The 25,696-nt window shown below is 36.2% G+C and overlaps 1 protein-coding gene across 3 annotated transcripts in view; it reads right to left on the reverse strand.

Moving 5' to 3' along the window:
- Nucleotides 1-463: 463 nt before the first annotated feature.
- The window catches only part of IKZF2 (IKAROS family zinc finger 2), a gene marked incomplete at both ends in the record, with an annotated part of 166,104 nt that continues 140,871 nt past the window's right edge, over nt 464-25,696 (reverse strand). For 2 of the 3 annotated variants that reach the window (XM_081242268.1, XM_081242266.1), the window contains 3 exons: nt 464-1,188; nt 6,918-7,061; nt 15,141-15,278. In XM_081242268.1, coding sequence (XP_081098394.1) covers nt 464-1,188; nt 6,918-7,061; nt 15,141-15,278 — 1,007 coding nt within the window. The remainder of the gene's footprint in view (nt 1,189-6,917; nt 7,062-15,140; nt 15,279-25,696) is intronic. The other variant, XM_081242267.1, reaches the window with a different exon arrangement.

The following is a 25,696-nucleotide window of genomic DNA, read 5'->3' on the forward strand; positions in this document are numbered from 1 at the left end:
AACAAATTCTTCTTTGAACAGTAAAATTACTTATCCCATTTTAAACTGTGAAAGTCCTACCCAGAAAACGCTAATCTTTCCTGCCTTCAATCGTAATCCTGAACATCAGTGGCAAATTAGAATCCTTAGGTGAATCTTTATGAATCAAGTGATTATTTTTTTCTCAAAGCATGATATGCCTTAACATCTATGCATGGCAGAAATGAACTGCTCTTTAATTCCCATAAAATAAACAAGCCAAGTTGTCAAGAAAACAATATCCCATCCCTTCTCTCTTCTGTTTCTTCCTTATTGTAATTAGGCAGAGCAAATGACACTGCGTCCATAAAATAAGAATTAATGACAGTAATAATATTAAAAAAAAAAAGGTATGTCAACATCTGAAGAAGGTGGGACTGTAAGTGCAGTATTTCTTCATGTGCAGTTCATTACTTCATAGGGGTCCCCTTTGGAATGAAAAGGCCTAGTGGAATGTGTGCTCCCCTCGAACAATGTGTGATGAAAACTCATAACGGTCCTGGCTTCTGTAGCCACAGATGTTGCATTCCAGTGGGTCCCGGTAGCCATGGCAACCCATGTGAATGGTGTACATGACATGGTCTAGGAAAAGGACTCGACAGTGCTCACACTTGAAGGCCCTAATCTGTTCTCCTTCTCCATTAAAGACCTTGTAGATGTCCTTCAGCGAGCCCTTAGGAGCCTTGGTGGTATCCAAAGCCTTGACGTCCTCCTTCATGTAAGCTGGGCTTTGTTTCCTCTTGGGATTTAAGGCTGGGTTTCCTTGGTAGGACTGGTGGTCATCATGGCTGCTTTCTGAGTCAGTAGAATCTAGGCAGCTATTGCTGGGAGAGGCCTCTCTTTCCTGGGGTCGACTCTTTGGTCTGATGAGAGAGATAGGGCCATCCATGTTGTTTTCATGACTATCGGAGGTTTCCCTGCTAATGGGTCTTTCTATCCTATTTGGATGATAGACCTGAGAATAAGCTGAGCTTATAACTGGGGCCACCTCAGCGATTGTGCTTGGTGGGTGCTGCATCAGAGGGTGAAGGGCCTCAGCTCCAAGGTAGGTGATTGCATTGTTGATGGCTTGGTCCATCATATGAGACTGCATCAGCTCAGCCTCCTTCTCATATGTTAAGTTCATGTCAAAGTGAATGTCTGGGTAGCTGAATCGCATGAGCTTTTCCCCTGAAAGACAGAGGGGGAGAAAAGTAAAAAAGGAAAAAAAGAACACAACAAAATAAGTGGTTGGACTAAAAATATAAAAGTACAAAGTTAACTCATCACTTCCATTTTCCATAATATGGTATCTCTTATTCTTTAGATCAAGTATTTAAGCTCTTTAATTCTGCTGAGACTCACAAATACTCTTCACCTACAAAAAGGATTAGTAATAAAAATTTCACAAGCCATTTGCACTTGTTCTAATGCCACCATGAAAATGCATCTAGCCTGAAAGTTATAATTGTGTGTTATTTTCATTCTCTATTAAAATGCCCACTTGTCTAGAGCTCAGCCACTATAGGAGAAAGAAGAAATACCAGGTGAAAGTAAGTCAGAGATTATACTTGTTTTTGCATACTTTAAACATCAGTGACCAAGCCTCAAAGATCATAAAAGCGAGAGTGATCTGGTTATAACACTTGTTATCTCACAATTGTGTAGGCTTAATTTGGTTGATTTAGCTGCTATATTAGAGAAAGATTATAGATCTAATACATGTCATTCTGGAAAATTTTTAAATGCCACAAGTAAAATACTGTTAAAAGCTGATATTGTCTGATAAACTGAATGAAATTTAGGGCTATATAAAAATAGGATATTTCCCAAAGCACTTATTATAAACTTGGAAAATACTATGTTTCATTGTTTTGCTTCTTGAAATGGATAATTATTCATTTTTGCATCAACCCTTTCTTATTTAGACACATGTGCAATGGTGCTGGTATGTATGTATACCCATTGTTAGTTTTCTATACATTTTCTTGACTGAAGGATATTTGTAGTTTTCCCTTTAACATTTACTTCAACTAATTTAATTTTACTTCAGTATTTTACTTCAACATAATATCTAATATTAACTATAAAAGAGTCTGGTGCATGAAATAGTAGTTTAAATTTTTCTCCTTCAAATATTGCCAGCTTTGGACAGAATATTTTATCTTTGAAAACTTCTGCCACTAAAACAATGTGTTCTCCTTCTAATACTTAGTTACTTTGATAGGTAAATCTTACAGATAAATGCTTCTTTAAAATATATGTGAAGTTCTTATAAACGTTTAGTGTGTTGTTGTAGGTGCCTAACATGTGATGCTGATCCATAGAACTGTATTCTGGAAAAATACTTTCATGTGGCTAGTATTATTACAGGTTTGAAGAAATGTCCCCCAAATGAGATGAAGGTAATGGTCAGAGTAATGAAAATAGAAGAAAAAATATGATGAGTAGTTATCTTGTAGCATACAATTAAGATATTGCAACGTCAAGAGTTTAAAAGTTAAGCTAGACAAACCTAATCTATATTCTCAAAGAGTTTACAGTTTAAAGGGAGTGACAACAATTTAGGGATCTTTATAATACAGTGTGATATGTGGTATGGGGTCAAATAAGAGGGATTGGTAACTCATAGTAAAAGAAAACTTCTTGAAGAAAGTGACATCAGAGAGAAGAATGTGATGACAAATATTAGCCAAGTAAAGGAATGGTGGGGGTTGGAGCAGCTGGTAGGAAGGCTCAGAGGCTAGAGGGCATGACGCATTCTAGGGATTACTTACACTTTGCATATGGCTGAGAATGGAAATAGATGAGAAAGTTGGCATCAGATAATATAAGGCTCATTCAACAATTAAGGAATTTGAATTTTATCCTGAGAGCAGTAAGAACTGAAAGGGTTAAACAGGGAAGTGACTTAACTAGAAACTAGATATTTATTTAGCAAGATGGTTTAGGAAGTTGTTGCTGTAAAGATGTAGAGATCATGGTGGCTTCAACTAGTAGAGTGGCAGTGGAAACAGAGAAAATTCGATGGAATGGAGAGAATTTTAGAACATGTTGCTAGAACTTGGTGATTATCTAGACACAGAGAATGAGAAAAAGAGGTTAAGTATGGAGCCCAGGTTTCTGGACTGGGGAAATTAGTGGATAGCAATGGGATAGAAAATATGGTGAATTCAGATTGGGGAATACTATGAGTGATAAGTCATGTCTAATAAGTACTGAGATACAGTCTCAAACTCAGGAGAGAGATCTGGGCTTGAGATATAGATATGAGAGTCATCAGTTGATAGAAAGTAACTTCTGAAGCCATGGGAATAGATGATATCACCCAGGCATAGGTAAAGTGTGAAAAAGAGAAGGTCAAAAATAGAACCTGGAAGAACATCAAGATTTTTATGCCTGCCCATAAACTAGGGCAAGTGGGATTTGAGCCCCATGCTTAGAGAGCCCTGGGCCTTGTTCCTCATGGAATAAGGAATGTACAGGGACAAGGGAATGTGTTTACCTGGAGCTTACACACTAGACCATACTCTAGGTACCCAGGACCCCAGAATTCCTTCTCCAAATGGCTGGGAGCTTGCACCAAGTGTCGCACAGTCCTCTTCATAGGGTCCATTCTCCTGAGTACCAACTGTGCTGCCGGTATGTACACTCTTAGATCTGAAGAACGGTCATTTCACTACTCTTGTGTGCTCTGTGTGGGGTGCGATGTGAAAAGAACTTGGATGTGCAGACTAAAGTCTACACATATGTGCATAAGGCCCCTTTTTGCTACTGGAAAGAATCAGGAGTGGGTTTAAAAGAGGGGCCTGGCTGCAGGTCAGGGAGTGGTGGTTCTGCTCATGCCTCCAAGGTCTGATGTGGAACTCCAAGGAGTCTGAGAATTCTATATTTATTTGAACTCAGTCTTCCAGATTAGGAGGTTAGAACACAATAGTTTTTAAGCCTGATTGATAATATTAAAATATTTAGGCATATGAATTGAGGCCTCCATTACTACTGTTGTCCCATTTGGATAACTGTTGGGGTAAAATCCATAAAAAAAGACTGAGAAGGAGCAGTCAGAGAAGCTGGAAGAAATGTAAGAAAGATCAATGTCATAGAAACCAAGGAAAGAGAGTGTTTCCAAAGGAACTAACTATTCAGCAGTGCAAATGCTCTCTAGGTTTAAGATGGTCTAAAAAGGTTCCTCTGGACTTGACACTCTGAAGCTAGTGGACACCTCAGTGAGAATAATTTCAGCAGAGCACAAGGAAGAAAGCCAGGTTGCATAGACTGGGGAATGAGTAGAAAGAAAGAACTTATAGAAAGCAAGTATAGAGAACTCTTTCAACAACTACATCCTTGAAGAGAAGGAGAAAGTAGGTAGCTGGAAAGAGACCTGGGTTTGGGGTTAGATTTTTTTTTTAATCATGAGAGTTTATCACTTTGAATGCCAAAAGAAAAAGGCCAATAGAAGGGAGAGGTTAAAAATATATGTGAGAAAGGGGGAAAATAATAGTGTAAGTTATCTGGGGGCTGGGATAGGAGAATTCCAGAGCACAAGAAGAGGAATTAATCAGAAAGAAGGATGCTTCTTTCATCAATGAAAGAAGAAAGTATTCATGTGAATGCACGTGATCCTACAGGATTCGTGATATTATACTGAAATCATTTCAACTGATTTTATTTCCTATGAATCTAGATGTAATATCACCAAGGAGTGAGATACCATGTTTTGGGAGAGTAGAGAAAGGTCGAAATGCCCAAAGTGGCGAGTAGGAGAGAAAGCTATTCAGGGACGAATTAAAGGAAGGCTGCTGCTATATAGTAGGGATGGGACAACCGGTATTTGAGATCAGTTACTCATTTATTTACAGTGATGCCAATTCATAAGGCTGTGGGATTTTCTCTAAAATTACTAGCAGCTACGTAGATGTGGAAAAGAGGCTCAGTTGGCTCCATTAGAGAGTGAGGTTTAACTAGGAGAAAGATAGAAGGACAACAAGACGACAGAGTCATAGAATCTAAACTGAATAAGAAAGGAGAGGAGGAAACATATACAGAAAATTCAAGGATCACTGGCCTGGAGGGCTTGATAAAATCAAAGAACAATATTTAACTGAGGGACATGATAAAAAGAAATTTACAGTAAGTGTGGAATGATGAAAGTTCTCACTTCAAAAGACATCATAAAAACAGTTACTATGCAATTGTTTGTTATTCAGTTGACCCTTGAACAACATGGGTTTGAACTGCACGGGTCCACTTATAGGAGGACTTTTTCAACAGTAAATACTATAGTACTACATGATCCATGGTTGGTTGAATCCATGGATGCAGAATAGTGGATATGCAGGAACTGTGTATAAGGAGGGCCAACTGTAAAGTATATGCAAATTTTCTACTGTATGAGGGTCACTGCCCCAACCCCTATGTTGTTCAAAGGTCAACTGTGTATTACCACTAGGATAGAATCCAAATAAAGAAAAAATACCATCAAATTCTAATAAAAATCTAATGTCCTTATTTTAGAATCAAAATGTAATTTTAAAAATCTACCCTTTTCTAAGGAATGTAGTCAAATCGAGAGTAGCATCACTAAGTCAAAGGAAACATGAAAATATTACAAAGAGCAGAACTAAGTAAATTCAGAAAATAGAATAGCAATAAATTTCATATTTTTGCAACTATACTAGTCTCTAGTTGAGACATAGACATTTAATGGACATCCATCAAATTAATTTTAAAAACAGATGAATGACACTTTTAAAAAGTTATTTATAAACAGGAAGAAAGAGACACAGAGAAATAAAAGTAACTTAGGGCCCAAGGCAGATCTGAGTATACTCTCAGGGGCTAGTTTTAAACTGACCTAGTATAAACTATGATCCTTGGGGCTACCCTTCAGCATTCCTTCAATGAACTTTGTCAGTTAATCTCTCCAGCTTGTCTTAAAGTGATATTTTGGTGATTTGTTAGTTCTTTAATTTTAGATTGAAAAGAAATCTTCTCTAAGTGTTTATTGGAGTAGGACAATTGTATCACCCTTTCCTCCCTGAAATAACCAAAGAAAAGATTTTCTCTCAGTCACTACTCAACCCTCACAAGGATGTTCTATAATGCGTTTTGACACTAGAATGTGAGAATCTGTTTATTTTTATCTCTTCTAATTTTTACTCTATGTAAGTCTATAAGAATATATATTACATATATAGTGATAATTCTTTATATTGAATCTGTTATTCATTCAGTTTTTTTTTAAAAAAACTAGATGCTTCTGTATCCTCAGAGATACTTTACAACTTACACTCAGAGTTGGCATCATTCTGTATACTGTATCAAAGAATATCTGAGGGCTTGGAAATGCAAAAGGAAAGTCTAACACATCACATTTAATCTTTTCAGTTCAAAACTGTAGGCTACATGAAAACAAAGATCAAAATATGAACTATAGATCCAAATATGAAACATCTTGAATGTAGGCTGCTGCATTATGTATTTTAATGCAGAATTTTTAAAAAAAAGATTTCTTTTCATTCTAGATTAAATACTAAAAGCATTAACATTGTGTAAAGAAAACAGCTTAAAAACCTGGCGCTAATGCAAATTTAAAAAGATTACAAAACTGGCTAGTAGGCTTCATCATTTCCCTTAAGTATTGTTATTTCACTTTATATAATATTTCATTTTGAGAAAGCAATTGATTACTATCACTCGTTCCTTCATTTCTATTTCTTAGGCCCATATGCCTAAGGGTGTGTAGTGTGTGTGTGTGTGTGTGTGTAAATGCGGTACACACGGAGTGGCATAATGGAGTAAAGAGATGGGCATTTACTTCATGAACTGAAATACACCAATATATATTTCTAGCACATGGGAACATGCCTTTGCTCATTAAAATCAAGTTTTACAGAAATAAAACCCTTTGTAATGCTTACCCACAAACTTTTGTGGAGTGGAGCTTTTACGTTTTCCCATATTCCCTGTGAGCTTCTCTATGACAGCAGGTCTCTCAAAAGGCACCAGAGAAATATTGTTGTCCATAATAGGCTCTTGTTCCTTACAATCTTCCATAGGAGGTACTATATAAAACCATACAAAAAATGTAATCTGATAATTTCTTCAACATTTAAAAAGATACAAAGCTGGACTTGCCATCTCAATATGTGTTATACAAACATAAGCTAGTATGCTTGAATAAAAGTTAAGTAGAAAGAATAACCTCTAGTGTTAAAGTATACTTTTAACACTAGTGTGTGTATACTCACACACACACACACACAGAGGATTTGTTTTTATCCGAGTCTCTCTCAGATCAATGACATAAACTGTTGCCACTCTTGGTGGCCAACGTGTTCTTCTTGTGTCTCATCTTAGTCCTCTGAAAGTGTTTTTAACATTGATTAAAATCAATACTACTTTAAGACTGCACTGTTCTCAAGGCTTCTAGAGTTTATTTTTCTAAAACAATTTAAGTAAGTCAATTTGTTTTGGAGGAAACCTTACACAGACACACAGAAGAGCAGTATAATATTTAATCAGTTTTTTTTCACCCATGTATTTTCCTGTAACAGATTTTCTATTTGATGAGCGGAGTGAGCTGTGATCCCTATTGGCAGTAGCTACATACCTGCACAAAGCAGTCTTCATGAAGGAGATCCAATTCTAAACATGTCCATGCACAGTAAACGGTGACAGCTTTAAGGTTGTAATTTATTTTAAAAACAGCTCTTCAGCAGGACAAAAGAATCTATTTCTAAACTGGCATATTTGCTTACTAAACTACTGCTCTAATTCATTTGACATAAAGTCTCCAGTGCTGCTCCCTCTTTATCCCATTTGTCTAAGTTGCTGTGGGCTAATATATTAGTTCATAGATATTGACATTACATATTGACATTTATGGTGTAGACACAGAACTTATAAAAGTTGTTTTTGAATAAAAATACTGTCAAAGGACATTTAAGTAAAGATAGAGTAATATCAGAGACAGACCAGATCAGTTGATTAAAACCAATATTCACAGGAAGGACCATAACTTATTATTTCTTGATTACTGTTGCTTTCTCCAATTGTACTTGTGTCAGCGCTGTTTGGAAATCTAAAGGTTTCATATTTTAGGATATCTTTACTTCTTCATCATGCACTGTAAAATGATTTATTCTGCTCCTTTGGTTTGTAAGGGGATAGCCCCACTGTGTGAAACACAATGTATTATCCTTTATAAGGGCAGACACTAAGAGTGAGAAAGCAAGAGATGAAAGTTAAGAAAATCCAGTGCACAATTCAGGTGACCTATTTAATAACCAATACAGGTCGCTGATTTTGAAGAAGTGAAAAATGGAATCAGAAAATGTTTTTGTAATTCAAGCATATTTAAAGACATCCATATTCAACCTAAGTTTTGGGTTAACCTAGTATAGCCAGGTGGATGGGCCAGAAAAATTCAATCTTCAATCTCTATTTTAATGGCAAGGGATTCTGTAATTATTGGATGTTAATTTGGAAAAAAATTCCAAGAGGAGACTTAGAAACAAAGAAACACATAGGTCACTTTCTATACAGATATAATTCATGATATACAACTGCAAAAAGATGTCCCCAGATATTAACACAACATCATGTCCTCTCTTAGCAACAACTAAAATAAGAAAAAAAAAAAAAACTTGAAAAGCAAAGAAAGAATGACCACAGAATTCAAATAAGGGGGGCCAGGAGGATGGAATGGCAGTGATGATGTGGAGGGGAGCCATGCAATTAGATACAGATTATTGTCAAAATTTTAACTTTTGTTTTAGATGTTGAATTCACAGGCACTTACTACATTATTAAAAAATAACTATATAACTGAAAAACTGGCCATGAATGGACCAAAGATGAAAATATGTCATGAACCAAGATCTAAAACGAAAGAAGGAAAGAAAAAAAAGTTTGTTGTTGTCAACCTTGCTAAAAAACAGCAAAACTGGTTAACAGGGTTTGCCCCCAAATTGAATATACTAATTAGTTTTGAAATGAGTAGTCTAAAACTTGGCAGTTTTGCTCTAAGTCTCACCTTGAATTTTCATATTTGCACACATTTAACACTCAAAACGAAACCTGGGTGTGGGAACTGTCCCACACCACATCCACCTCAATTCAAGTGATTTGTCCCAAGTTCAATGAAGCTCATATGAACTGAAAACAATGACTTTGGCAGAGCTCTGATCTAACTTCTACTTCACAACCAACAGTCCTTTACATATCAAACATTAGTCTTGTTTCTACCATATCAGCAATAATAATAACAACAACAGACTCACCCTATGTGCTAAGTACTGTTTTAAGGCTTTCCATCTGATAATTTATTTAAGCTTTCAACAACCCACTGAGATAGGTACAATTACCATCTCTGTTATACAAATGGGGAAACAAAGACCCAAAGATGTAATTTTCTCAGCATGCTTTTTTAAAAATTGAAACATAGTTGATTTACAATGCATTTTTTTTTCAATTTTTTTTACTGAAGTATTTTCTCAGTGTTTATATCTAGTTAACAGGGAATATATGAGTAGAACCCAGGTGGTGTGACTCCAGAGCCTGGGCTCTTAGCCACTATTTGAGTGTTGACTTTGTATAAACAAGTTTGAAATATTTTTAAGGTCTCCAGTGAGAAAAGACCTGACACATTTTATATATTACATAACTAATCTAAATTATTTGCTTTCATGTATCTGGGTGCAACTCATCAAAGTATTTCTAGATATACATTGCTTGAAATACAAAACAAGTTGTCTAGTTAACTCAATAATGCATTAATCGCATTGTGAGACATTCAACTAGGCTAAGAAAATACCAATATGCAAGCTCCACTTCTTAGAACAAACTTCATAACCAAATAGCTTCCTTATTTTTGAAGTTATAACCAGGATAAAAATAGTTATCCTTGTATTATTTCATTATCTCACCACATTGATTAATCATAAAGATAGAACCATACAAGTGTTCCCTAAATAGCTATTTTGCCAAACAACCTACTCAAATTTCAAATTCCCAGAAGACACAGTCTGAGGGACCTAGATTAGGTCACATGTCCATCCCCCACCAGAAGAGGGCAGGGCACCTAGACTGACAGTCCTGCCATGGCTTCAGCCGATTAGAGAGGACAGCTCTCTAAAGGAGAATTTGTTAACTTTAGGAGGATGAGGGCATGTATGACATGTATGACAGGCAAACAAAACAGATGTCTTCTATTTTGTCTCAAATTTTCTCCATGTTGTAAAACACAAAAGAAGCTTTTATCTAAATTATATTCTTGACAACATTTGGCAATGCCCATACTTGAAATCACTCTTTCCATTTTCCCATCCTCTGGTCTTACTCAGCTTCATTGCTCTTTTCTTCCCCTTCCTAATGTGTTCTTGGTCTTCTAGATGTCTTACTCTATGCTCTATATAAGGTTATACCCATATAACCTTATAAAATCTCTTACTTTAGACTACTACCTATATAGTGATGGCTCCCACATCTTTATTGCCTACTGAGACTTCTCTCAAGAGCTCGAGATCTATATATTGAACTTCCTTCTAGATAGTTTCACTTGGCTGTCTCTCACAGGTGCCTAAAAGATAATGTGTTCAAAAACTGAAATCTCTATTTTCCTCCCCAAACTTTCTCTTCTTTTCCTGATTCCCATCTCAGTGAATGACACTACCATCTACCTGATCATCCATGCTAGACGCGTTGGGCAAATCCTAGACTTCTTCCCTTTCACCCAGTCTTCTGCCCCTCCTCCCTGTCACCTCTCCTTATATATATGCATAGAGGTACTATGCGTCTTAGATTCTATGTCTATAGTTGCTCTCAATTAAATAACTGTTCTGCATATTGCTGGCTACTAAGCCCAACTCAACCAATCAGGAGACTGTTGCAATGGACTACTTGGCCTTATCTTGACTCTTCTGATCTATCTCCCACATTTCTAGCAATCAAATGTAAATGTAATTAATACTTTTTAGGGTGAAGTACAAAATTCTTTGCCTAGCACAACAGGTCTTTGATGCCCTGTTCATTGCCTCTCTTTCAGGCCTTATCACCTTCCAATTTCTCTTGCCTTTACCAACTGGGCTCTAGTTATACATAAGTACTTGTAGGTCCTTAACCCACCATGCTCTTTTAGACTTCTGTTTCTTCACACGTGCTGTTGTTCTCTCCACATGAAACACCCTTTTACATTTATTTAGCTGGCTATTTTGCCTTTCAAAACCCCACTCAAACAAAATTTTCCCTAGAAATTCCTCTTGGACACCCACTATGATTTAGATATCTGTCCTCTGTGCTTATCATCTGATGCTTATCACTCAATGCTGTAACTATTGGTTTACTGGTCTATTTCTTCCAATAGCTGGTAAGTGACCTTAGGTAGGGACTGCATTTTATTTAACTCTGTGTCTTTAGTACCCTTTACGATGTGAGACAAATGGAATAGTCAATGGATGTTCACTAAACATCTTAATGAAGGAAATGTTGTCACCCATTGGAAATAGGTTGAACAAGCTTACTAGGAAGTTTATAGGTTCCCAGTTGTCTCCATCCTTGCAATAAAGAAATTCCCTTTACCAAATAATTCAAAACACAAACATAAGAATATATATTCTTGCTTTAAAGTTGGCAGTCTTTCTGGGTCACACTTTCATTTTTGTCTTCAGGCAAGGAGGAAAAGCTAATTACATACTTTGCTTTTTAAAGCTTTTACTTGAAGCTGAGAAGACTTGAAAAATGAGCATAAAATAACTTTCAAATAAGATAATCTGCCATAAAACCCAATTCATCATTATCTTTATTTCCAAAACTACAAGTCATCAATTTCCTCCTTTTCCATCAAACTTGAGGACTTTTGATTCTAACTTGTAAATATGTCTTCAGTGTTTCATCCTTTTCTCCTGCTGCTTCTCTTCATCTTTTCCTTGGCATTCTCAGGCCTAGTCTCTCCTCACACTCCAGTCAGGCATCTATCCTTTATTCTACATTGGTGACACTGTTCTTTAGAAGAAGGAATTTGGTGACACTGTTCTTTAGAAGAAGGAATTTGATTACCCCAATGAAATTCAAACACTGGATTAGCATGTAAAGCTCTATCGTTGCATCACAACCTACTGTTTTAGTCTCATTTCCTACCACCCCTTTAACTCCAACTACGTTCTATGTCTATAAACTTGTTAATGTTCTTTTATACCTCCAAGTCTTAGCCTATGGAAACTTCTCTCCCTGGAATGTGTAGTTTCTGTGAATCTATCAGATCTATGCAATTTTTCTCATCCTCGTGTATGGATCAAACACTTCATTTAAGAAGCTTTTTCTTGACTTCTCCAGTCAGTTAGGTCACTTCTGCATCTGTGCTGCTGGAGAAGTGTATATATGCCTTTATTAGAGTGTTTGCTTCATTTTATTGATCTTTTATGTATTTCCTACCAGACTACAAATATAAGAACAAAATTGTATCCATTTATCTTTATATTCCCAGAACATTCCATAGAGCTTGGCACATAGCAAGCCCTCGATATATGTTTCCTGAATGAAGTGAAAGAAAGTCTCTTTGACTTCAGATGCTTCCTCACTAGAAGGAGCCAACATGGGAACATGTTTTGGGAAAGAAAGGCTAGGAAATATAACAATGTCAGATATGAAAAAGAAAGAATAGTAATTAATTTCAAAGAGCTAATGGGTGACCACAATGATGGTACCCCCCCCACATACTCTGAAAGAAAAGACAGAATAACAGATACGATGTAACAGGATTCTAAGAGAGGGAAGGTATAAATATGAATTTCACTGTGGCTCTGTCAAAAATAAGTCACATGCCAAGCCATGTATATGAGACAAGGTTAATGATGAACTGTAGTAGCATTTTATCCATATTGTCTCTCTTATGGCATTTATCGACTCCTACCTCATAGGGTCAATTCTCTATTAAGCATATTAACAAAAGGAAGCAGAGATTAAGGATAATCTCAATTTATTATTACACCATACCTAGAAAAAGTACAGATTGAAATAGTAGTAATATAAACTTATGTGGTTAAAACTCCATCCATTATTGAAGAACAAATATTTGGGTCTATAAATGATATCAAAACCTACCTGCCCCCTCCCATGCATGCACACACTCCATCTTGGCTTTATCCCCTGCTCTACCCAGTACCTGAGTGTCTTTCCAACTTTCCTCACTCTTCCAGTTTCAGAGCCATCTGTAAAGGACTTCGCCTGTCAAGGGCTAAGCGATCTGGGGAATGGGGGTTGATGCTGAGGCTGTAGTTGTTTAGAAGTCTTTTTACCCCAAAATATACCTGTTTAAACTTTTTGGCACCACTTACTCTACAGCTGATTAATATCTCAACAGATAGTTACATGTTGACTATAATTATTTATGTACGCCTTACCTCACTCTAACAACATAAGGTCTTTTAGGAGAGATTCTATTTTTCGTATTCACATGTGTTTGCAACACAGTTTCATAAGTAACTGTGAATGGAAAAATTAGTTAATAAAACTAATAATCCAGTCAAATGTCAAAATTGCAATGAGAGAATATTATACAGAAAAACTAGTAGTAGTGCCATAAGGTGTCTTTGGAAAACTTTGGCATGCCCCATGCCTCCATCAGCTACCCTGACTCAAGCCACCTCTAAAAGCAGCAATTTGAACAGAAACAATGTGCTCAGTAAGTAAATGAAGCCTCAAATGCCTAAGTTAACAGGGGTAAGTAACTTAACTTTATAGGGGATGCAACATTTATTTTTTCTTAATATTTAATGCCCGGAAATAGTAAAAAGAACTTTTTTGGGTTTTTTCTTTTTTGTACATCCAATCACTTTTAATTCACACCAAGCCTATGAGTGACAAACTCAGACATCACATAGCTAGACCAGAGTTGTTGGACTCCTAGGTCCACCATTTTAACCTCGATGCTCTGGATCCTACACTACTGTTATAAGCCCCAGCAATGCAAGCTTGCAGTACCAAATTTACAAACACTTAAAACATGGACACGGTTTTAAAAACGTTGGTTGATAATAATATAAAAACAAATAGACTCAACTCACAACAATGATAGAATTAAATCTGATTCTTTAGATTATATAACCTATCCTCAATACAAAGAAACGCTTCAATTATTCAGGATAACAAAATAAAAGATTCCCAGTTCATCAACAAGTAATCACTAGCTGTCCAATAAACATAGTTCCACAGTACATACTATGTAAAACAAACAAAAACCTCACAGATAATCCTTGAGCTGCCTATAAATACAAAACCGATATTTATATTTTAAAAGTGACTAGAGGATTTCCCAACTGTACTATTTAATACTGGGCAAATCTTTTTTAAATGAAAGATATAAATGTATCAGTAAGTTAACATTTCTCTATATATTTGTATGAATAATAAAATCAATCAGTATAAAAATATAATTAGTAGGACCAAAGAGATGCCCCAAATCTAAAGAATTAAAATTCATAACTCTCCTTAAAAAGGATGATTTACTAACATTAACTTTTTAGTTATAGATAATTATTAATTGATAAACCTTAGGGACTGCTTTCCTACCCGCTATTGTAGGAGATCAGGATGTTTTATTTGGGTTTTTATTTTTGTGGAGGGAAGTGGCACCTAATTGTGGTCTAGATTGTTCCTCATACTTGTAGAAAGCAAAATCAGTAACTTCCAAGATAAATCACAAGACAGATTGGAGACATTTTCAATTATATCACTGATCACTTACCTAAGATAAATGAAAATACACAAATAACCAATTACTTCTTCTAGAAAAACCTATAGACTTATGTGAAACCATCTCGAACTCTTTGGTGCAGCCAATGTAAAAGAAGAGTAAAGAGTACCTTACTTTGGTGTATTCAAGGCCAGCTGCCATTATGATGGCAATTCAAACACACGCTATCAGAAATAATTTGGGTGTATCACAAAAACTCAGTATAGCTTGTTTGCAAAGTGTCCCAAAGCTCAACTCATTTCAAGTACTTAAGATAATCCCATACAAAGTGAGTGTGACCAGAAATTGCTCTAAAATAGACATGCTGAAGGGTAGAGAGAACTATTTAACCCATAACAAACGACGAAAACAGTAAGGGAGAATGAAAATGGTGAATGCCATTGCTACCCACCATGGTGACTCATGACCTGCCCGGCAGCCTCCATGCTGACATTCTGGAGATAGTTGTGGCAGCGTTCCTTGTGCTCCTCCAGTGAACTGCGCTGCTTGTAGCTTCGTCCACAGTAGTTGCACTTGTGAGGTTTACCCACTGTGAAGAGAACTCAAGATTAGTGTGCTGTCAAGTCTCATCCAAAGCAAAATCACCAGCTAACTTTTGATAGTCTGGAGGAAGCATTTATATGCTTTTCAGACTTAAATCTCTTCCACCACCACACTCCAGTTGAGGCAATTAAAGATAATAAACTTCTACCAAGATTAAAAGATAGCAAGAAAAGGCAGATCGTACCTTTGGTGATAGGGGAAATAATGAATCAAAATCATGCTCTGACTGTATCCTAGATCATGAGAGCCTGATGATTGATCTTCAAATTATCTGACTCTTAACACTAACATTTACTCTTACACAGTTCTCTCAGCTCTGACTCATTCAAAAGACAAATCAGGAGTGTCCTAGATACATGATGAGAATTATTTTTATTTATTGGGAGGGGGCTAAGAATGGAGAATTTTACTGAAGGAAACTAAAATCCAATAACTTGAAATGTCATTGTCTAATGAAAAGATTATTCATGGGTACCAAGAAGACTAGAAAGAATTCAGGTGATGAGAAAAAGCACAGATAAAGGCAGAGAGTTTCTCTTTTCTTTCCACCTTAGTAATAACTATTCACACATGCAAAACTTTGTGGCAGATCAGCCTATTCTCCTACATCAGTCAGCACTGTTCTTATATTACCAAGAATTATTAACCTACTAGGTGCTTTGAGTCAGGATTATTAACAATAATCACCAAAGCCCTAACATATTTAGTTATACAACGATAGTGATACTTAATTACATATTTCACATTCAGGAAATGAATTATTTTCTAATAGCCACATCTCATTATACCTGGTAAAATACTTCAATGCTCACATTAAAAAAAAAACTTTAAAAAATTAAGAAGGAAACAAAACACATTTAGGGAAAGAGGTGTGTTTTAATGTAAGACTATTCACAAGGGTATCACAGAGCACATTGATTCTTGGTGTTGAATGGATACAGAAAACCATAAAGCATCAGGTGGTCTGTTGCCAAAGCCCTCAGTTAAGCACATTGTGAATCAGGTCAGCTGCTCTCATTTGACTCCCTTAGGAATTATTTTGTTTTGCCTAGAGGACAAATAGACAACTCTTTTTCATGGTCAAAGATAGCATCCTCAACTCCAGGTCCCTTACAAACCCATGCTAGGATAATGGTCATAAATGAAATTGAAATACTTTAACAAGACAAGGTATTCACACCTGCATAAAAATTTCACTACATTGATTAAAAAACCCAAACAAACCTTTAGATTGTATTTGAAGTGCATATAAATTCAAATCAGTGATTTGATAATCACAATTTTTTTGTAAACCATCTTAAAAAACAAAAGCTACCTAAGGCAGGATCAGTCATTTCTAAAAATACTAGGCAAAGTAACTTCTATTTTTCAGAACCAAGAATTTCTGGGAAGTAAAAACCAGGTAGCTTTTTAAATTGTGAAGACTCTTATAGCACTGTGTGACAGCATAAAAAAATACAAGAAAATATTTTTTTAGTCAAAAATATTAATGTAAATAGTATAAGTATATTTATATATAATTGCATTCCAAGATATGGGGCTGCATATGACAAAAAGCCTCTAATGAATTTTCTCTCAACAAGTCTATTAAGCAATTAATACTTGTTAAGCATATACATTGTAGTTAACAGCCCACTATAAACTAGTTCCACCGTCTCTGTCTTCCCCTTCTTAAGTCCTGTTGCATTGTGTCCTGTGATACCTATGTTTTACTATAACATAATATCCTCCTATACTTCTTCCCCTTAATTCTCTAAGCAATTGACACCTTTTAAACTGAATTAAAATATAGTTCTTGTCCACTCCCCTTGGCTCAAAACCCTCTATAAACTCCCAACTCCCCAGATAAGGAAGAAAAGACAGGATATTTTCTACTCCCCTCATTTTAGAATTCAATCCCATCTGCTTTACTTCAGCCTCTCCCATTTTGTCATCTATTTGTTTAAAACGTCACTCTTTCCTCTCTTCATCCCATCCTTGTTCTCTGTGAGTATAACAGATATTTGAGTAAATTGCTCTAAAAGTATAACCTCAATTTCCCCAAATCTTCATCTGTATTCTATTCCAGCAATCCACATACTGGGTGACATGCTGGACTCTGACATATCATAACTATTCTATGTCCAAGAAATTTGTTCTGGAAGTGTTCCACCTTACCCTTCTACATGTCTCATTTAATACATCTTTACTGAAAGCCTACTAGGTACCAACTCTGGGACAAGGCGGGAATGTAAAGTGGAGAGCAAATTCTCATGGTGCCTATCCTCATGCAACCAACAGTCTGTTGAGGAAGACAGACATTTAACAAATATACAAGCAATACATTACAAATTGTAAATTCTACAGAGCTAAAGAATGGTAAGCTAGTATAACATGGGGACCCCAATTTAGTGTGAGAAGGTTGGACAGGAAGGTCTGCCTGAGGTATGAACATTTAGGCTGATAACTGAAGAAAAAGTAGAAGTTAGTCAGATAATGGGGATGGGGGGGGAGGGTGGAGGAGAGACAGTGTTTCCGGGAACTGCCGTCATCTCTTTCTATTTACTCTCAAGTTCTTAGTTACTTCGAATTCTAGATCATGCCCTTGCTACTCTTTTGAAAATTATTTTCAAGCATCATCAACAGTCCCTTCCAAATCCAATGGCTCTACTATCCCTACAAGACCATTTCCTGTCAGTTCTTTGATATTTCTTTTTTTCTTTTTCCAGTTTTATTGAGATATAATTGACATAGAACACTGTATAAGTTTAAAGGGTACAGTAGAATGATTTGACTTACATACGTCATGAAATGATTACCACAATAATTTTAATGGACATCCATTTTTCCTAAAAATCAAGGTCATGAAAATATTGTTTATATTTACTCCCTATATATGATGAGTTTAACTGTATAATAGGTATCAACTATATGAGTTAATATGTATAACATATGTATATATATTCACAGAAAAGGACCAGTCTTTTGCTACTTCTCTTTTTACAAATGTTATTATTTACACAGTCTCACTATCTGAAACACCTTCATTCTGCTAACCCTCCTCAAAGCTCCCTTAACTCCCCAGTGCCATCTTTTCCAGGTTCCAGGTCTCCATGATGTAATACCTTCAACATAGGGACCTTCTATCGCCCCTCCCCTAATAAAGTTCTATATTGAGGGTTAAAAAAAAAACATTTAAAAAAAGTCATCAGTAGTCTCTGAAGTGCTAAATCCGGTAGACTTTAATCAGTCCAAAATGTTCCTAAGTCCTTGTCCCTATCAAACTTTCAGGAGTCTTGAATCTCCTGTTTTAGCTTCTGGGATCAGATTCTGCATCCTCACTCCCTGGCTTCTCAATCTTTTCCTACCTGGTAGATATATATGTACCTCCAGGATTTGCTCTCAGTACAGTAGTCTCCCTCTTTTCCCTCTAGATTAAGCCCTCATTTCTATGAAATGTCCAAATCATGCCTGGAATAATTTCCCATGTTTGGAAGCTCCTATTTGCCACAAACATTTTAAAAGTGATCATGGTGAACCCAAGGACACAGTTTCCCCCCTCTGTGCTCTCACAGCGCTCTGTCCATATTCTGTTAATGCATTACTTATGACAATTGCATTGTAATTATCCATCTGATCTCCGTTTCCCTCGTCCAAACAATGAGCTCTGTCATGAGGACAAAGGTTATGTTTTATTCAATTTGGAATTGATAGTGCTTACTGTAGTTATTAAACATAGGAGATACTCAATATGTATTTGTTAAATGACTGTACTTCAACCGCATACTTCCAAATGCCTTTGGAGTATTGCGTTATGCATATTCCTCTGAAATCTAAAATTCAACATATCCAAAATTATCTTCCTCTACAAAACTACTTCTTTATTCTGACTGCTCTTTTGTGCGTTACTACTGTTTTAATAAACCAGACTCGTGACAAGGCAACCACTATTGTTGCCTCCTACCTCATTTCTCACATCCAAATAATTGCTGAAGTTTATTCCTCCATCTCACTCCCAGAACCAACTTCCTAGTTCAAATGTTCATTATCATGAACCTGGGCAAGATTAGTATACTTCAAACCAGGTGTTCTCTTGCCTTGTGTAATTATTTTACTCCCCTCCTCAACAACCTTCAATGACTTTTCACTTCCACTGAACAAAGTTCAAATCTCTGTACCTGGCATTCAGCATCCTACACTGTCTGGTCCCAAGGGATACATCCCATCTTCTACCCCAGGATTCAGCCAGGATTACCTTCCACTTTTACACTTCTGAGTCTTAGTTCTTTCTGGAATGGCTTCACATAATTTCTGCCTCTTGAAATCCTACACATCCTTCCAATCTCCCTAACCATGTTCCATCCAAAAGCGATCTTTCCTACTAAAGAACTGTAACTGTATTGGTCCTCACACTTAGGAAACTTGTAACATTCTGTCTCTTGAGTTATTTGTGATTACATCTGACCCATGACCAACTTGGGTTTGTACTGCATGGATCCACTTATAATGTGATTTTTTTTTCGACAAATACATACTACAGTACTGCATGATCTGCAGTTGGTTGAATCCACAAATGTGGAACCGTGGATGTGGAGGGCTGACTGTGAAGTTATATGTGGATTTTCTACTGCAAGGGAGGGGGTGTTGGTGCCCCTAACCCCTGTGTTGTTCAAGAATCAACTGTATGTATACATTCATTTTGATCTCCCATGTTAGATTATGAGCTTCTTGAGAGACTGAATAATGTCTTATATATCTTTGTAACCTCCAAAGAGTTTAGCATGGTGATTTGTTCACAGCAAGAACTGATAAGTGGTGTTTTCATGAATGACATAATTTCCTAACTCTTTAAATATTTTCCTTTCACTGGTTTTCCCTGAATCTTTTATGAACTTTAAAAGCAATGCATCCATATAGAAAATTTTAAATTCACCAAAAATTATTTATAATTATATCATTTAGAGATAAGTATCTTTAACATTTTTATATCATGTATTTTTTCTGTGCATGCAAAGATATATTTTGTTATGAAATTGGGTCATTTTATATGCTGTATTTTACAATTTGCTTATTTTACTGAACAATATATCTTGAAATTTCCCCATGATATAAAATAATAGTTTTGTTGCTGCTGTTAGGTAACATTTTTTTCCCGAATTCTAAAATTATGATATGTTGATTTAGTTTGCCTTAGCATTCTTAGTCCTTTTCTTATTTACTTTAATAATTATTTTTCTTTTTACCATAGTTACTATGCCCATACTTGAAAAAAAATATCAAATAGTCCTAAAGGGCACTTAATGAAATAGTCTTCCCCTTACCCCACCCCCATCTAAACATAATCTATATCTCTGTCCTCTCTTTTTGGAATTTCTATTAGTTTGATGTTAGACCCTCCAGATTGAGTCTTGAAATTTCTTTTTTCCCTCATATTAATTATCCTTTTACCCTGTTTACTTTTAGAAAAATTCCTCACCTTTTTCTTTGAATCTGTGAAATATTTTCTGGCGAATATAAATTTCTCTGACCTCTTTCCTTTTTCTTAAAAATAGTATTCTGTTTTTTCATGGGTACAATAACATTTATCTGAGCATAATTTTTTCTTTTTAAAAAAGTTCTTTTTATATTGTCTTCTCTCGCTTTTTTTTCTTTTTTACACTGGTGTCTGTATTGGAGGCTTTCCTTAAATGTCTGGTGCCTGAATATTTATTGTCCATTTATATTTAACAGTAAGGCACTAAAAAGCTAATTGGAAGTTCAGGAAACACAGGTGAGGTTTGTGAACTACTGGTGAACTACTGCAGAGTGACCAGGTAATGAAGCAACCTTTTCATTGTCAGACCCCCAAATATAAATATATATGTCTTTTCTCTAGGACCTCTCAATTCCCTTAGAAAAGATACCTCCAATTTCCAGCCCTGGGGGTAGGGGGGGATATGAAGCTAGATATTAGTATTCCGGAAGTAAGGCAAGATATGGGGCCAGGAATCTAAATGTCCAACTGCAGTTTTTTACATACTGTCCCTGCTTTAAGTCCTTTGTTTTCCCCCTACTCTCTACTTTTCCTGAAGTCTCTAAGCTAGAACCTTTCCAATTCAATATCTCCAGAGAATAAATGTTATTTTCCTGTAGTTGCTTGGCTGTAGTGAGAGTGGCTCTGTGGCCTGTTTTGTATTCAGATTTTGAAATCCTTTTATGTTCAATCCAGAGTTTCATCCCTACCATCAACAGTCATGTTCCTTCCAAGTCCAGAGACTTTTCAGGATTCTCTAGTGCCAAATGGCTTTGCTACTCATCCTTTATTCCCTTCTATAATCACTGTAAGTTCCTGAGTCTTCTGTTTTGTGAAGTCTATTACCACCCCTCCCTTTATCTTCTTCCCATCCTCCTCTTGCTGCTATTCTGTCCTTTCCCATTGTCTTTGATCTTAATGCGTTTATACTTCTATAAACGTCTACTGTGATTTTAGTGTAGTTTTAAAGAGTAGAGACAGATGTAGCTTTTCATTTCATCATGTTTAGACAGCAACAGACAGTATCACTTTCAATGTTGGTATGCTATGGCTCTGGAAAGGGTGTGCCATAACTCTGTATTTAGATAAATAGGAGCATGACATGCTAGTAAAGATTAGCCACCAAAAAAGGAATCACATATTTGTAAGACAAGGGAATTTGTGGAAATGTAAAAGTAAATATTTCCTCTATTCTACTCTCATCTGCTATGTATTTGCCTGTTATAATACAACATTCCCTACCTATATTCAAATATGTTTTAGTGTAAACATTTGCAGTGGTTCTCAAAATATGAACTGCATGCTACCTATGTTAGAATTACCTGGAGTGCTCTTAAAATGCAGATTCTTGGGCACCATGCTAGGGCCTAGAATTTCTGAGAGAGGTACTCTGATCTCCCTATATTTAACAAGCCTGCCAGGTAGTTGCTTATGTACTGAAGTTGAAAAACAATGGTCTATAGAAGCTCATAAATCATCATGTTCTCTAAGTCTGGTATTGAGTTAAAATTTCTTATCAAAGTGCAGAATACTTTTCTTAACTCCACCATAATGATCTTAATTATATTATTGAAGGAGTTAAAATTAATTTTCTTTTACAAGAAATGTTGGGATGAAAATCTGAAAAGCCTATGGATGAAGTATCATTTATTACTGGTAAAAAAATTTTTTTAAGTATTTATTTTGGTATGGGAGTTTACTACTGTACGTTTATAACATCTTTTGAGGACAGTGATCCAGTTTAAACTTTACATCAATTCTACTTCAAACTGACCTGTGTGTCTGGATTTTAAAATTCAAGTGGATCAGAGTCAGTTTGGGGCCATCCCGACTGGTTAGGAGAAACCCTAGAAGTTAACCCTTGCTCCTGGGAGACCCCAGTGGGGTCCAAATGCTGGGTGAGCCCATCATGTCCTCAGTAGGTTCCCAAGAATACAGACCCAGGCCTGAAGATAGCGTGTGAGATGCCACCCACAGCATCACCATCTGGGAGAACAGGAGGGGAGAGAAGCCTTTAACAATCTGGCATTACCCCAAAGAGGCCTCACTTAGCCAGAAGTTACCTTTTTACCCTGGAATTGTGTGTTACAACTGGAAGAAAAGGAATAATGTTAATGGACCCGTTAACTTCCCAATTCTACTGATAGTGCAAAATTGAGCCACACATTACTTCAATTATATGGTCAAGAAAGGAGCCACATTTTCACGAAACACGTGGGTTCATGTTTGTTTCATTAAAAACTTGGGCCGCACCAGAAAGACAAGATCAAGCCTCATCCACCAGAACACAGGCACTAGTCCCTTCCACCAGGAAGCCTACACAACCCACTGAACCAACCTTAGCCACAGGGGGCAGACATCAAAAACAGCGGGAACTACGAACCTGCAGCCTGTGAAAAGGAGACCCGAAACACAGTAAGTTAAGCAAAATGAGAAGACACACACACAGCACAAGAAGGAGCAAGGTAAAAACACACCAGACCAAACAAATGAAGAGGAAATAAGAAGTCTGCCTGAAAAAGACTTCAGAATAATGATAGTAAAGATATCCAAAATCTAGGAAATAGAATGGAGAAAATACAAGAAGTGTTTAACAAGGTACTAGAAGAACTAAAGAGCAAACAAACAATGCTGAACAACACAATAAATGAAATTTAAAATTCTCCAGAAGGAATCAATAGCAGAATAAATGAGGCAGAAGAACGGATAAGTGACCTGGAAGATAAAGTAGTGGAAATAACTAGTGCAGAGCAGATAAAGAAAAAAATAATGAAAAGAATTGAGGACAGTCTCAGAGACCTCTGGGACAACATTAAATGCCCCAACATTCGAATTATAGGGGTGCCAGAGGAAGAGAAAAAGAAAGGGACTGAGAAAATATTTGAAGAGATTATAGTTGAAAACTTCCCTAATATGGGAAAGGAAATAGCTAATCCAGTCCAGGAAGTGCAGAGTTTCCCACACAGGAAAAATCAAAGGAGAAACACACCAAGACACATATTAATCAAACTATCAAAAATTAAATACAAAGAAAAAATATTAAAAGTAGCAAGGGTAAAAAAACAAATAACATGCAAGGGAGTCCCCATAAGGTTAACAGCTGATCGTTCAGCAGAAACTGCAAGCCAGAAGGGAGTGGCAGGATGGCAGGATATATGTAAAGTGATGAAAGGGAAAAACCTACAAACAATCTTACTCTACCCAGCAAGGATCTCATTCAGATTCAATGGAAAAATTAAAACCTTTACAGACAAGCAAAAAGAGAATTCAGCACAACCAAACCAGCTTTACAACAAATGTTAAAGGAACTTCTCTAGGCAGGAAACACAACAGAAAGAAAAGACCTATAATAATAAACCCAAAGCAACTAAGAAAAAGGTAACAGGAACATACATATCGATAACTACCTTAAATGTAAATGGATTAAATGCTCCCACCAAAAGAAACAGACTGGCTGAATGGATACAAAAACAAAACCTGTATATATGCTGTCTATAAGAGACCCACTTCAGACCTAGGGACACATACAGACTGAAAGTGAGGGAATGGAAAAAGATACTCCATGCAAATGGAAAGCAAAAGAAAGCTGCAGTAGCAATTCTCATATCAGACAAAATAGACTTTAAAATAAAGACTATTACAAGACACAAAGAAGGACACTACATAATGATCAAGGGATCAATCCAAGAAGATAATAACAATTGTAAATATTTATGCACCCAACATAGGAGCACCACAATACATAAGGCAAATGCTAATAGCCATAAAAGGGGAAATCAACACTAACACAATCATAGTAGGGGACTTTAACACCCCACTTTCACCAATGGACACATCATCCAAAATGAAAATAAATAAGGAAACACAAGCTTTAAATGACACATTAAACAAGATGGAGTTAATTGATATTTATAGGATATTCCATGCAAAAACAACAGAAGATGCTTTCTTCTCAAGTGCTCATGGAACATTCTCCAGGATAGATCATACCTTGGGTCACAAATCAAGCCTTGGTAAATTTAAGAAAATTGAAATCATATCAACACAATGCTATGAGACTAGATATCAATTACAGGAAAAATATGTAAAAAATACAAACACATAGAGGCTAAACAATACACTACTTAATAACCAAGAGATCACTGAAAAAATTAAAAAGGAAATCAAAAAATACCAAGAAACAAATGACAATGAAAACACAATGACCCAAAACCTATGGGATCCAGCAAAAGCAGTTCTAAGAGGGAAGTTTATAGCACTACAATCCTACCTCAAGAAACAAGGAACATCTCAAATAAACAACCTAATCTTACACCTAAAGCAATTACAGAAAGAAGCACAAAAAAACCCCAAAGTTAGCAGAAGGAAAGAAATCATAAAGATCAGATCAGAAATAAATGAAAAAGAAATGAAGGAAATAACAGAAAGATCAATAAAACTAAAAGCTGTTTTTTTGAGAAGATAAACAAAATTGATAGACCATTAGCCAGACTCATCAAGAAAAAAATGAGAGAAGACTCAAATCAATACAGTTAGAAATGAAAAAGAAGTAACAACTGGCACTGCAGAAATACAAAGGATCATGAGAGGTTACTACAAACAACTGTATGCCAATAAAATGGACAACCTGGAAGAAATGGACAAATGCTTAGAAAAGCCCAACCTTCCTAGACTATTTCCAGGAGGAAATAGAAAATATACACACAGCAATCATAAGCACTGAAATTGAGACTGATCAAAAATCTTCCAACAAACAAAAGCCCAGGATGAGATGGATTCATAGGTGAATTCTAACATTTAGAGAAGAGCTAACACCTACCATTCTCAAACTCTTCCAGAGTATAGCAGAGGGAGGGACACTCCCAAACTCATTCAATGAGGCCACCATCACCCTGATACCAAAACCAGACAAA

The sequence above is a fragment of the Mesoplodon bidens genome, assembly GCF_964165515.1.
Source record: "Mesoplodon bidens genome assembly, chromosome: 8".
Classification (NCBI taxonomy): Eukaryota; Metazoa; Chordata; class Mammalia; order Artiodactyla; family Ziphiidae; genus Mesoplodon; species Mesoplodon bidens.